Source organism: Haemaphysalis longicornis, unplaced genomic scaffold, assembly GCF_048455015.1.
Source record: "Haemaphysalis longicornis isolate Haplotype H1 unplaced genomic scaffold, Haemaphysalis longicornis Haplotype H1 scaffold_7, whole genome shotgun sequence".
In the NCBI taxonomy this organism is placed as follows: Eukaryota; Metazoa; Arthropoda; class Arachnida; order Ixodida; family Ixodidae; genus Haemaphysalis; species Haemaphysalis longicornis.
The window spans coordinates 47,834,026-47,847,137 of NW_027526422.1; the positions used below are offsets into that span (position 1 = coordinate 47,834,026).

General features: G+C 50.9%; 1 protein-coding gene across 3 annotated transcripts in view; it reads left to right on the forward strand.

The window, feature by feature from the left end:
- LOC144145520 (uncharacterized) overlaps window positions 1-13,112 on the forward strand; it is a gene marked incomplete in the record, with an annotated part of 396,732 nt that overhangs the window by 378,022 nt on the left and 5,598 nt on the right. For all 3 annotated transcript variants that reach the window (XM_077677175.1, XM_077677174.1, XM_077677173.1), the window contains 11 exon segments: window positions 1,024-1,114; window positions 1,252-1,339; window positions 4,869-5,033; window positions 5,392-5,608; window positions 7,171-7,475; window positions 8,793-9,328; window positions 9,732-9,860; window positions 10,102-10,225; window positions 10,367-10,552; window positions 11,124-11,522; window positions 12,193-13,026. In XM_077677175.1, coding sequence (XP_077533301.1) covers window positions 1,024-1,114; window positions 1,252-1,339; window positions 4,869-5,033; window positions 5,392-5,608; window positions 7,171-7,475; window positions 8,793-9,328; window positions 9,732-9,860; window positions 10,102-10,225; window positions 10,367-10,552; window positions 11,124-11,522; window positions 12,193-13,026 — 3,074 coding nt within the window.

A 13,112-nucleotide genomic window follows, 5' to 3' on the forward strand; every position in this document is an offset into this window, starting at 1 on the left:
CCTTAATTTTCGTATGATAATGCGGCGGCGGCGGCTGGGCCAAGTTGTGGTGGAAACGAGAACAAAACGGGCACGCCGCCGCAGCAGACACATGCCTCGGGTGGGAGGCGCTGCAGGAGATACCGGCGCGTGCGGTTCCCGAAGAGAGGCAGCAGCCATGATGGATGGTCCGACCGCACCGGCCGCAGGGAGCCGAGGCGCGAACCGAAACGTCGCCGCCGCCTCGCGTATGCCTACCTATATGGAGAGTCGATCGGTCGAACGTCTTGCCGTGTACAAAGGACTCCCTTTCCTCCCTCCTCCCCGAGATTGCTCGGCTCCGTTCGTTGACTACTACCGCGGCGGCATTGGTGGCCTTCCCCGCTGCTCCGCAATTAGCCGACCGCAGCACGATAGGCGCAAGCGGGGCTCCGGTTGTATGCGGCACGCATATGCGCACCATAACGCATCGCTTTCGGTCGTGACACAACCGAAGCAACACCGTATCGCTTTCCGCGCTGCTTTCCGCGCTCTCTCTCTCATGACCACTCCCGATTGCGACAGTCTGCGCTCTTTCCAGGTTTCACTGCAGGCCGTTTCGGGAAAAGTTGACCAGCCTGCATCTGTTGTAAGAATGAAATTGGTCGATTCGGTTGGGAGCTTGAGCAACCTAATTAAATAAAAAATGCACGGAAGCAAGTGAACTGACCTAGTTGTCGCAGCAACGGGGTTGGGCCGGGGAGCAGATCAATTTATTCATTGGACTGTACTGCGAACAGCAGGGAAGCGCTCGATGGGGAATTCGAGTTCTGTCATCGTCGCGAAGCGGCGTGCTTTCTTGACTTGACTTGATTGAAGAGACGTGCGGATATGAAACGATCAGCAGATATGGCACCTATTTTCCGGTTTCGCCGTAAGTTTTGAACCATTGAAATGTTGCCGTTGTTGGGGAGTTGCAGCAACCGTGCGCAATCGCGCTGAGCTGTTTGGTTGTGTAGCTATAGCAGAAAAGGGCTCACGTTGTCGCTGGTCTCATCCCTGCAGGTCTCATGAGCACCAACCTGGCCAACTGCCTCTCGGTGAAGCTGGACCAGCCCAAGGCCCCGCCCATCGACTACTCCCGCTACGTGCGCAGGTGAGCCTACTTGCTTCCGGCAGGCTGCACTGTGCGCGCGGCCCTATAGAGCATTGTGCGACCAACTGTGTGAGGCTCGGCCTGTACGCGAAGGCGATGCGGACACTGAAGTGCGAGCTGTGCGCCCACTCTTGCAGGTACTCGAGTGCGACCCAGTGCGGGAGCAACTACTGCAAGGACCTCAACTATCGGGAGCACTTCCACTGCCTCGACTGCAACTCGAGAGTGAGTTGACACTTGTTCTGTTGCGCTCTTCGTGTGTGCACGCTCTCGTGTGTGTACATGTGCGCTCTTCGGGTGGCTATAGCGTCAAAAGAACTATACGTGGCTGCTAGTAGTCATCCTAATAAAAAAATTCACTCAACTCCACGAAGTCAATCATGACGAGTGGGCGAAGCACTGGGGTTCGTTCTTACCGCAAATCACCCGTGAGAGTGCTTGCTGCTGCTAAAACGATTTACAATCCAATCCAATCCAATTCAATTTAATCCAATGCAATCCATGTAGGACGCGCTATTTTAAAGCTTTGCTTTAAAATAACGTGTCCTACATAGCAGGCAAATAGCTCGAAAAAAAGAAAAAGAAATTAATTGACATTTAGTATCAAGCCCCAGTGGCTTTGTTTTTGTACGAAAAGTTCTCTTTTTGCTACATGCTGATCTACCAGGTTGCACATAAACAGCTTGAATAAATACGGTATAAACCCTCTTTATAACGAAGCCATTTTATTCGAAGGGCTTCATGGTCTTCATTGCACTATACTGTATCGGGAGCAAATCATCCCTGTTTTAACAAAAGTATCGCTTATAAAGAAGGTGGTAGACACATTATTGTGAGGCGTTAAGAATAGAGAGCAAAATAAAGTGCCTCAGCCGGCACCACGAAGGTGATGGACAGAAAAAAGAGATATAGAGAAAGGAGGGGGGCGGGGTGGATGCACGCGGACTTGAACAAGAGCGCGATGTGCAGCCATATTACAGGCCGGATGCACCACATATTTCGCGCTGTTTTACTTGCCGTAGTTCGCGCAGTCCATCGGCCGCACCCGAATGCATATTCCTTCCTCCATTAAACGCTTACCGCACCTCTTCGGATGCTTTCTCTTTGGTCACCGCCCGACACAAGGATTCCCTAACCTGCAAAAATGGTTTTTACGTCGCCTTTTATACTCGTTCGAGTCATGCCCTCGCAAATAAACGTATTCGTGACCGCGGAGAGCGGAGGGGTGGGATAAAAATAACAGAGAAAAAAGAGTACGTAGGCCGTAAACTAGCCCATGTCGGCCGCAATTACCGCGAAGAGCCGTGGATAAAGCAAAAATGGGAAAGCTCTAGCGGGTGCGTCGTAAACGGAAAACACAAAACTGGCGGGAAATTCCGCCGCCTCCGATATAGGTTCGCGCTCTCGGCTGCGTATTCGGGCGGCCGAATGCTTGCCATCTTTGGGAAGGCCGCTGAACTTGAAAAAAAAAGCAGCGCCCTCTGCAAGTCATGAGCGCTGTGTTACGCTACTCGAAATTTCAGCGGTTGAATACACGCGCCAGTGGGCGTCCATTCGCTACGCAAAAGAGAGCGACAAATGGGCAGTTTGGACTCCATGGCGCTAATCTGCGAGACATATTTAGTTGGGTGTACACTACGGACGGCCCAGAGAGGCGGGTGGCGACTGCGCATGCGCAGTGCGCTACGCACCCTCCCCGGCGTACGCCATTGCTGCTTCTAGGCGAATGCGTGTTTGAACATGCTTCTCGCCCTACAAATGCAGTGCGACTTATAATCTGTATCAACGCAAAACATCGCGCGAGCACGATCCAACCGATATTTACGCATAAATAAGAGGGCGTTTTTCAAAGAGTTCGTGCCGCATGCTTTGAGAACTACGAGGCACAACCCTCTGAGCACCTCCCCCTTTCTTTTTGTCTTGGTAGTCACGGTTTCAGAAGCCCTGGAGTAGGGTTATGTGCGTATTTGTTCTAAGATGTTAGCGAAGCCCAACGTCACGAAGACCGGCCGTGCTGCCCACGTATAAACAGAGTCATTAAACGGCTTCCTTCGCTCGACCTTGGGCTGTTTTTTCGTGCTTTCGTTCCTTCCAAAGTTCCCCGCCTCTCATCGGCGCTAGTCTTAAAAAGTCGTGCGCCCGACGCACCCTGAAAGCCCGACGAGCACATTATGCTGTGCGCGTATGTCTGCTGTCCTGACCTGTAGCCGCTGTAACGTGCTTTTTGTCTTCCGTTTTTCTATCTCTCTCTCGAGCCCCTGCCCCCCCCCCCCTTTTTCCGGAACTGACGCAATTCTGAAACAGGGCGTCTGGTAATAAAGAGAAGTTATGACTCCACTCGCCTAAGTCGTAGAGACAGAATATTATCAGTAATAACGAAAATAAAAATGGTGAATAATAATGAAAAAAGAACGACGTGATTCTTGTTACAGAGTTGGGCATGATGCGCGTCGGATCTTTACAACCACGCGATTCTTATTTTACTGTTGCTTCATTTCTGCTATTTTTTTTTCTTCCGTGATTCGTTTTATTTTTGCACGACTGGAGCCCGAGTAATGGCATTCGACCGGATTACGTGCCCGCTATATAACCTGGCTAGGAATATATAGCTATACGAGCGGCTGATCCTCTTTGCATGCCCGAGCGGTCTCCAGTAGCCTACGGGGGACCGGGAGTCCACGGAGATAGCGCCGCGCTATCAGGTGTAAAGTAATGCACTTCACAAAGGCGCCTCGCGGCGACATAAACCCGGCGCCCGAGCGCCTCGTATCGATATTGGCTCTTCTTCGCCGCTTATCCCGCATGTAGGATACGTGAGCGCCGGCGGCATAGCTCCTCGCGGTAATGGATACTGGTTTGTGCATCTCTCCGAACGCGGGACCCCTCATTTGCGTCTCAAAGGCGTATACCTTCGCCGACTTGACTTTGCTACGGTTCCGCGTAAGAGTTACTTATGCGGCAACAGCGAGCAAAGAGGGAACGGCGTGTTTGTTCTGACGGCTTGTGGCGATTATCGCAGCACCACGGTAGCTGATTGAACCGAATAGAAAGAGGAAGGGACGAAATCGCATTTCGCGGCGGAGACAGGTCGTTCAATTCCGGCAGCCCTCGGGCCTGGTCACGACGAGGCTGTAGAGTCGGTTTCACGACGCACGGATCTCATTCGTCTTGTTTATCTGAAAAAAAAAAAAAAGGGTGAACAAGAAAACTGGCGGATGGGAGCACACACCAGCATCGGCGATGAGCTGCAGCATCCGTTCAATGACGTGAGGTCATCGTGACCTGTCATAATCGTCGCTGTTCGCTGTCAACGCTGACGATGACGACGAGTTCTGGGGCGGTATTCTCGTGTTTGTCTGTTTTGAAAACGTCTGTTTTGCATCCGTTTTATTGAGAAGTACTTCCAGTTGTAGGAGGGCATTGGGTTCAATTTTGCGCAACTGTTCTTGTAAGCACATTTTAAGCGACTAAAGCTATCTTAAACTAGCTTTTATGGGTTTATTGTTTCGCCAGTGAACCAACAACAACGCGACGAAAAATCCTCTGCTCCAAATCGTCTGCTCCGAGAAGCCGCGGCTCACCGCTCCGCCGCGCTTTCATGACATCACATCCGGGTGTTCTCTTTTAGCCAATCAGCGCTTGCTCAAAACAGACACTTTTGAAACGGACACAAAACGGACAAAACACGAGAATACCGCCCCTGTTTTCATCGGCTTGCGACGGTTGTTTGAAATGCTCGTGCCGTTTTGTGCAGGTCTTCGTGAAGAAGGAGGAGATGATCCGCCACTTCAAGTGGCACAAGAAGCGGGACGAGTCCCTTCAGCACGGCTTCCTTCGCTACAGTCCCATGGACGACTGCTCGGAGAAGTTCCCCGGCTGCGCCCACAACAGGAAGCAGACGCACTACCACTGCCTCAAGGTATGCGATTCCACACTATCTTGCAGACTTCTCTCTGTGTCTTGACTTTACTGTTTCCTTTTTACGGCTGTTTAGTTATCTCAGGGGAAACGATAATTCTGACGTTGCTTGTTTGTGACGATGCTCGTAGCACAATTTAGGCGGACGTTTTTCATACTTCTGACCGTGTTCTTTTGGCGGATTTAAAAGATAACTACAAAGAAAAGCGACTCAGAGCATAATAACGTCTCCTTTGTGCGGGTTAAAACCTCTACCTGAAGAAGAGGAGATAGCGGGGAATTGAACATGGCTACATCACTGAATTTGACCCCTTATTGCTTTCGTCTTTCCTCCATCCGTCCTTGGTCTGCACGTGCAGGACAACTGCGACAAGGTGTACATCAGCACGTCCGACGTGCAAATGCACGCCAACTACCACCGCAAGGACTCGGCCATCATCCAGGAGGGCTTCCAGAGGTTCCGGGCAACCGAGGACTGCAACACGCCGACCTGCCTCTTCTACGGCCAGAGGACGACGCACTTCCACTGCCGTCGACCGGGCTGCAAGACCACCTTCAAGAACAAGGCCGACATCGGTGAGCTCTCTCAGAAGCGTTCCGTGCGCTTTCGAACTGCACCCGTCCGCCCGTCCGCGTCAGCATGGAACCACGGGTGGTATACCGACGTCGTGTTTAGATTGCACGCCTCTAGTGGCTTACTCTTTGGACGGCTGTAATCCTGAAGTGATTTAGACGGACTCACTTGTCCTCCGGCAGAAAAGCTAGGCCTAACTCGCCCTGCCAGCCAGGCTCTGAGCTCGTTCTGCCTGACACTGCAACAGTGCACATAAACGGTGTGTCGCGCGTAACACCGGTTGCATATTCGATTGCTTACTGCGGCTCATTCTAACTTGACAAACCGTGGCATGATCTGAAAGCACCGGTGTCCGAAACAAGGGGCTTGAAATTTCTTGAAGTAGTGGTTATCAGTTAAGACTGCACTGAAGTGCCTTGACGAAAGGGAAATGGGACAGATACGGGAAGGAATGTTCGGCAGATGTCGACGTGTGGCGTAGCGTCGGAAGAAATTCCCTCACGCGCTCAACGTATCGTTCGGGTGATTGTTTCGTGTACCCGTATTATTTTTTAAGTTGGGCTTTTTGCACAACTTTGGAGTCTTGCGGAGAAGACTGGGCACGCGTAGTGCAGAGAAGCCAGATGATTGAGTAATTTTCGCGGCATGGAGCTTTTCTTTCCGTCATGTTTCGCGGCAAAGCCAACCTCAGTGCCGTAGCTGTGGCATTAATAAAAATTCACAATAAAAATTGTGGGCCTGGGTTGTACTGAATACCAAAACAAACATTTTTGTTTGTTGACAGTAATCTCGAGTTAAGGTCTGCACCGAAATTCTAGTTCTGCAGAATTCTGCAGCTAAATTCTACTTATGCTCATTTTAACAGCGCAGCTGTTAAGCTTGCGTTTGGTCCGGTGGTGTTAGAAAAAAAAAACAAGAAAGAAATGCCTAAAAAGGGTGCACCACCGCAGATAGGTATTGTTAACAGTGAAGCCAGCTTTCGCGCCTGCTCGAATGTGAGCACAAGGGGCATATACACTGCGCACCTCTTACTATATCATTTTTAAAATGATAGTCATTCTTGGGCTACTTTATAAAGCGCAATAAAAAATAACGCAGCTTGCACTAGTGGTGCTAGGCTGGGAAAACAGCGCAGCTAAGGGTCGACCTAGCTTCTTTCATCCTGGGATCCGCTGTCAGCGTGGGGGAACGACCAGAACGGCCTTGTAAAATCCCGCTAAACTTGGCCTCACCGCTCACCGCTCAGCACTTAGCCTAGCCGAGCAAGAACATCGCAAAACCTAACAAATCTTAGCAAAGCCTAGCAAAACCTAGCAAAACTTAGCAAAACCGGAAGAGGCTAGGTCGACCCCAGCTCCGCCGTTTCTCTAGCGTTGCACCACTGGTGCAAGCTGCGCCAATTTTTTTTCCTTTCGCATGCATGTAATGTCACTTCGGTGCAAATTTTGCAAGCGCCACTGCCTTGCCAGTATCGAGGAAGTAGGATCACCAAATACCTAGCTATTCAATTCGTTGACCTATGGCTCACTCTTTGCCCCCCCCTCCTTTCTGTACCCGCGTGCAGAGAAGCACAAGACGTACCACATCAAGGACGAGCAGCTGAACAAGGACGGCTTCAAGAAGTTCATGAAGCACGAGCACTGCTCGTACGAGAACTGCCGCTTCTCGCGCATCTGCAACCACATCCACTGCATCCGGCCGGGGTGCAGCTACGTGCTGCATTCCAGCGGGCAGCTGTACTCCCACAAGCGCAAGCACGAGCGCCAGGACACCGAGATGGCCTACCGCAAGTTCAAGCTGGCCCAGAGCATGCTCAAGAGCTACGCCCCGCAGCCGGGCGACCTGCCGCCAGGGCTCACTGCCGAACAGGTACGCACTCACAGTTGAAACGGCAGAAGTGGAGAGGGTGGGCGAATATTCCGAGCTTCGAAAATGCAAAGTTCTCGAATAATCGAAATTTACTAGTAATAAAGATATAAAAAATGATATAAATACTGGCTCTGCCGCCCGACGTGCGAACTTTTGAGCTTCACCGCACGGCATGTCGTTTTTGGGTTGGCTTTCTTGCGTAACGCTAAAGCTGTGCAAAAAAGCTTCATGCGCGCAGGCCTTGGTGTGTGCGAACTCTGGTGTATGTTAGCTGAAGCGGAGTACTTCCTCTGGGAATTTACAAGACCAAAAAAAGTTTCCAGTCAACATCGTGGCATGAGTGAGGAATCAATAGTTGTTAGTTGTTGGCTTGCAGTCGGTCATACCAGCCACTAACATGCCTAGCACACATTTTTTCGGCGACTGGAGGACCACTCAAATACACGCTACCTTTATTCACAGCATGTTGAGGAACCCGCGTTTTTTTAATGGCCATGTATACAAAGTTTTTGTTCCACTGCATTCCTATTTTGTCTTGATTATTTATTTTTTGGACCATTTTTTTATCAAGCATTATTACATGGACGCCCAGACTGGTTAAGTACTGACTGCTTAAGTTCCCTTTTGTGTACCTGTGTTTCACATAGGCAGCCACAGTCACAATGAAGCAAATATAGTCCTAATTGAAAATGTTCTAGTCACAGTTTTATTATGTGTATTAGAAAATATTTAAAATACCCTATTCGATTTGCAGTCATTCCTTACTATTCGCATTTGACTCGCACCCCCAAATGTGATATTTGCGCACCAATAAACGAAATCTGCCATGTGCTTGTTACCCCCTATGGTGCATTTCACGCGACACTGAGCTGTGCGACTCTGCAGGAGCTACGAACGGGGAAGCACAGTGATGCTGTCGCCGGCCTTTGGGAAGGACGAGCCTGATGTTTCTGACAACTGAAGGCACGGTTTAGCTGCGGCAAAGTCCCGTTGTGCACATAATTCTCAATATCAAGTACAGTTGGCAACCTAAATCCGCTCGCAGAGTATAAACGTACAAACTCTACTTTATCCGCTGATGCCACTCGCTGAAATGAAGTTGTCACATCTGGTTCTGTGTGGGAAGTGTCCATGTCATTCATTTATTTTGTAGGTCAACGATGAGGGGTGGGCGGGGGCCTTGACGGTTTTTCTTTTGCGGGTCTACTTGCCGCTGCAGCTTCTTTTGTAGGAGCAAACGTAAGATGATTTTGTTTGCTACGTAAATGTGTGCGGAGTGCGCTGTCTCAATTGACCCCCGATTGCTGTCCACCGCAGCTGGCCCTGTGCGAGCAGAGCCTGAGCAGCTCGCCCGTGCAGAGCATGTTCCCGGGCGGCGGCATTCCTTCGGGGACGTCGCCGCTGCAACTGGGCATGGGCCCCGGGAGCACGCCAGCGACGACGGCGTCCGGGGTCCACGCAGAGCCCAAGGCGCTGATGGTGGGCTCCAACCACCAGGCGCTGTCGGCGCACGAGAGCAGCAAGCAGCAGCAGCAGCTGCCGGGCATGATGGGCCTGAGCAGCAACGGCGGTGGGAGCTCGGCGCCGCAGCCCGGCGCACCCGACGCGAGCCAGCCCAAAGCGCACAACGTGCTCGACCCGGCCTTCCTGTCGGCCTTCCTGCCCAACGCCTCGGGCGTGGGGGCCGCCATGCACCCGGGTCTCGCGTTCAACTTTGCGTCCAGTCAGGGCTTTGGCAGCAGCGCGAAAGAGGACGAGGGCTGCGCGCCGCCGAGCAACGGTCAGAGGGCGCTCGACGCCGCCAGAGATGCGGCGAAAGTAGTGGAGGACACCTGGCAGCGGTACATGGTCAGGTAAGCGCGCCGCCTTTCCTTCTAGCTACACTGGGGAGCACCTAAGATGGACACAAGGCTTGAAGCATGCTCTAATATGTCCGAGCACTCATGCAGTTACTTTCATTAAGGAATGCCATGATATCAGAAATATTCGCTCCGAATACATTCGACTCATGTGATTCCTTCTGATTCGATGCGAACTTAAACGTTCAGTTGTAATGAACTGTGCTCACTGCTACCTAGAGCAAACCTTGTTGCTAAATTAGATAGCAATTGGCCACAATGATAACATTTGCGAGTTAAGCAGTGTTTTTAAAACTTATGCGTGACTTGGGCGAAATGCTGACCAAATGCACTTCTAAGAAACTTCTGAGTGGTTTGCGTTTCTCATATCTTATTCACATCGCCTTTATCATTTCAGGTACTCGCCAACGGATCTATGCCGGCCCGAATGCGAGTTTATCTACCGCGAACATTATCACTGCACGACCGACAACTGTTCTATGGTTTTTCCCGGGAAGGACTTCGGAGGAGTGCAAGAGCATGCCAAGTAAGCTGAAAACCGGGCCTCTCATAACTAAAGTTGCTTAGCCTTTTTTTTCTTCTTTTAATTAAGAATTTAGTGCGTGTAATCACTATTTTGAACTGTTAACATACGAACCGTTCTGGGAGCTGTCATTTCATTCATTTGCAAATCGTTTCATTCAAGGTTGTTTTGCTCTAGGAAGGTTATGCGGAGGTCTTTTGATGTAGCACTAAAGGGAAACAAATATTTGCCATGTGCCACGCAGGAACCATGAGCATCAGGACCAGATCACCCAGTGTTTCTACCACACTGTTGGGAAGAGCATCGATGGAGAATGCCCTCCCGATTGCCCTTTCACACTGAAGGAGAAACACTACCATTGCCAATGGGTAAGCCGACGCGATACGCTGCTCCATCAGAATTTTTACTTTAAAACAAAAATGGCTGTGAGACGTACTACTTGTGTCCTCAAATGAGACGAAAATGTATGGACGTGTGTCTAATTGAAGCGTGAAAATTGTGTCTTGCAGAATGGTTGCAGGGACATTGTGAGCAGTACTGACAAGCCCTTTCGGCGGCTGGACCACTACAAGATGCACGAGTACACGACCAAACTGAGCATGTCGCGGGACCAGTTCAGCGCCATCCCATCGGTACCCATGGATGGAATCTTCAGGCGCAAGCGGGGTCGACCGCCAAAGAACCGCATGATCGAGGTATGTGCCGTGTTATACCCTGCAGTGCAGTTGTATTGTTTGCCTTGGTACTATACCTTGTGCAGGTCCTCATTTTGTTTTTAAAGCTTAGCTGGTTTAATGGGTGGTTTTCTGTGAGTTTTCAACTTTGGTAATATAAACATGATTGTCCACAGGGCGCTCACTAAGATTGGTGAGGAGTATATGCTTTTATGCCAGAATGCGAAAGTCTGCATGAAATTATGCGAAAAACTTTGGCTGCTGTCTGCGTGGCTCTGAGCTAAGAAGAGTTTCAGTATGAAAGGAATGGCATCCTTTGCTGTAAGAAACAATTGCCTTTCAGCCGTCTTCTCACTAGGTGGAACAGGAAGGGAAAAGAAACCATGATCTTCTTTGTGATTATGAACAGTGGCATTTCATCTCGCTCGTCATACACTCAAGTTACGTGCACAGGCATGTGCAGACGCAATCGTAAAAATACTTGCCCAAATAACGCTTCTTCCAGCATTCAAATAGCAGCAGCCAACGTCGGAAATCCCTATTATGGCATGACCTTTAGCTCAACAAAGTGCGTCCCTTTGTTGTTTCACAGTTCCCCCTGGGTGCCAGCTCACCGCACCTGTCACAAGCCATCTACGCCAGCTTCAAGCTTCCCAAGCCCGGGTCTAGTCAAAACATGCCGGGCCTGTTCCCGCCCTTCCAAGGCCCCGGCGGCACGGGTGGCCTGATGGGCATGCCCGGTCCTTCCAACATGGCCCGAATGCCGCTGGGCTCCCCCGGGATGGACTTCACCGTGGAGAATCAGCAGGCTCTGCAGTTCCTGCAGCAGCACCAGCACATCCAGGAGAAGCTGCTCGAGCAGCAGGAGAAGCACTCGGCCGAGCAGGCTGCCCTGATGGCCATCAAAGCTGAACCAAAGGAGCCTTCCGAACCAGAGCCAGCGGCGCCCCCGACTGGGCCTACGCCGCCTCAGCCTTTGACCAGCTCTGACGTGAGTGATGCCGTGTGCTGCGCGGGATCTTCAAATTTTTCTCTGTCGTTTGCTTGAGCGTTCTCAGGAGAAACATGCAGTAGTTTTTTTTTTTTAATAAAGTGGTAAGGGGGCTATGGGTGAGTGAGAATAGGTTTGAACTTGGCTCGTTGATAGACTTGCGGAGGAGTGGGAGGTGCTTGAACCCCAGCAATACCCAAACCTAGGCATGTGCAAATAGTGGTTTTCAAAAATTAATATTTGCACTTGCCTGCTGCTAACCATAACGTTTTCCTGCTTGCTGCCATGAGAACTTGCATATTTATTAGTTTTCCCTTCTCATTAGTGCTCGCACTTTGAAAGCTTAACTGAAGAAATGAGGCTCACAGACAACGCATACCAGACCTCTTTTTAGCATTCTCCTAAGTACAGAGCACTAAATTAGCGTACTTACTATATATAGGGCAGATTACTTTTCTCTTACATTGACTAATGAATGTCAGGTACAACCACGCAGCTCATCAATTGCCAGAAGCACATTTCCTGCTGCGTTAGCTTTTGGTTTGCTAGCAATCTGATTGTTCTAGACGTGGTAAAAGATTGCCACTTTTAACAATTTCGAAGCTTTACCTAGCTTGAAAACAATGGCAGGATACAAGCAATGACCTGCTTCTCCCGTTTTGTCACGCAGGTCCACGAGGGCTTTTTCATTTTCCCTGAGAACAGCGTGTGCCCGGACAAGCTGTGCGCCTTCCTCGGCCAGCGCCACTTCCACTGCGTTCAGGCGCGCTGCCACTACGTGACCGACCGCGAAGACATCCTCGTGCTGCATTCCAAAGACTTCCATGACAACATCGACATCATCGAGGGATTCGTCTTCTACGACCGGAGCGTTGACTGCCGGCTGCCTGGCTGCCACAGCAACAAGGTCAACAGGCACTTCCATTGCACCAGGCCCAGCTGCAACTACTCCTTTGTCCGGTACTCGACCATGAGCCTGCACGAGCAGAAGCACAGTGGCTCTCTTCAGCAGCAGCAGCAGCCTAACAACTCGCCTTCTCAGGAGGAAGAAGACGAAGGGCCTTCGCCTCCAAAGAAGAAGTCCTGCTCCAGTGACGACGATCGAACGGCCAGCCCAGCGGCCAGCGACAGCTCTCAGAAGACGGTCGTCAAGTCTGCGGGGACGTTCTATCCGCTCTCGGCGTTCTCAAACAACGGCGGCAACAACAATAGCAGCGGCGGAGGCAAGCCGGGAAGCGACAACGGTCATCACATCCAGGAGGAGGACGAAGACAAGGAGAGGCTCGGGGCGAGCCCAACATCGAGCACGGCTTCCTCGCTGCCAGAGTCGGACCAGCAGCCGCTCATGAAACTTCTCATGAAGCCGACGGCCGCTAACATCGGGACCGGGTCCATGCTTCCGGGTATGGAGAGACACATCATGTTCAGCGAATGTCAGAGCTGCGGCAGACCCTTTTGCAAGAAGAAGAAGCGAGACCACTTTCACTGCAATGTATGCAATCAGGTGCGTGCGATTCTGATTGCAGCGCGGTTTTTTTAGGGGGCAATTGGAAGTTGTGCTAGACCAATTTGCTTATAATTTGCTTAGAC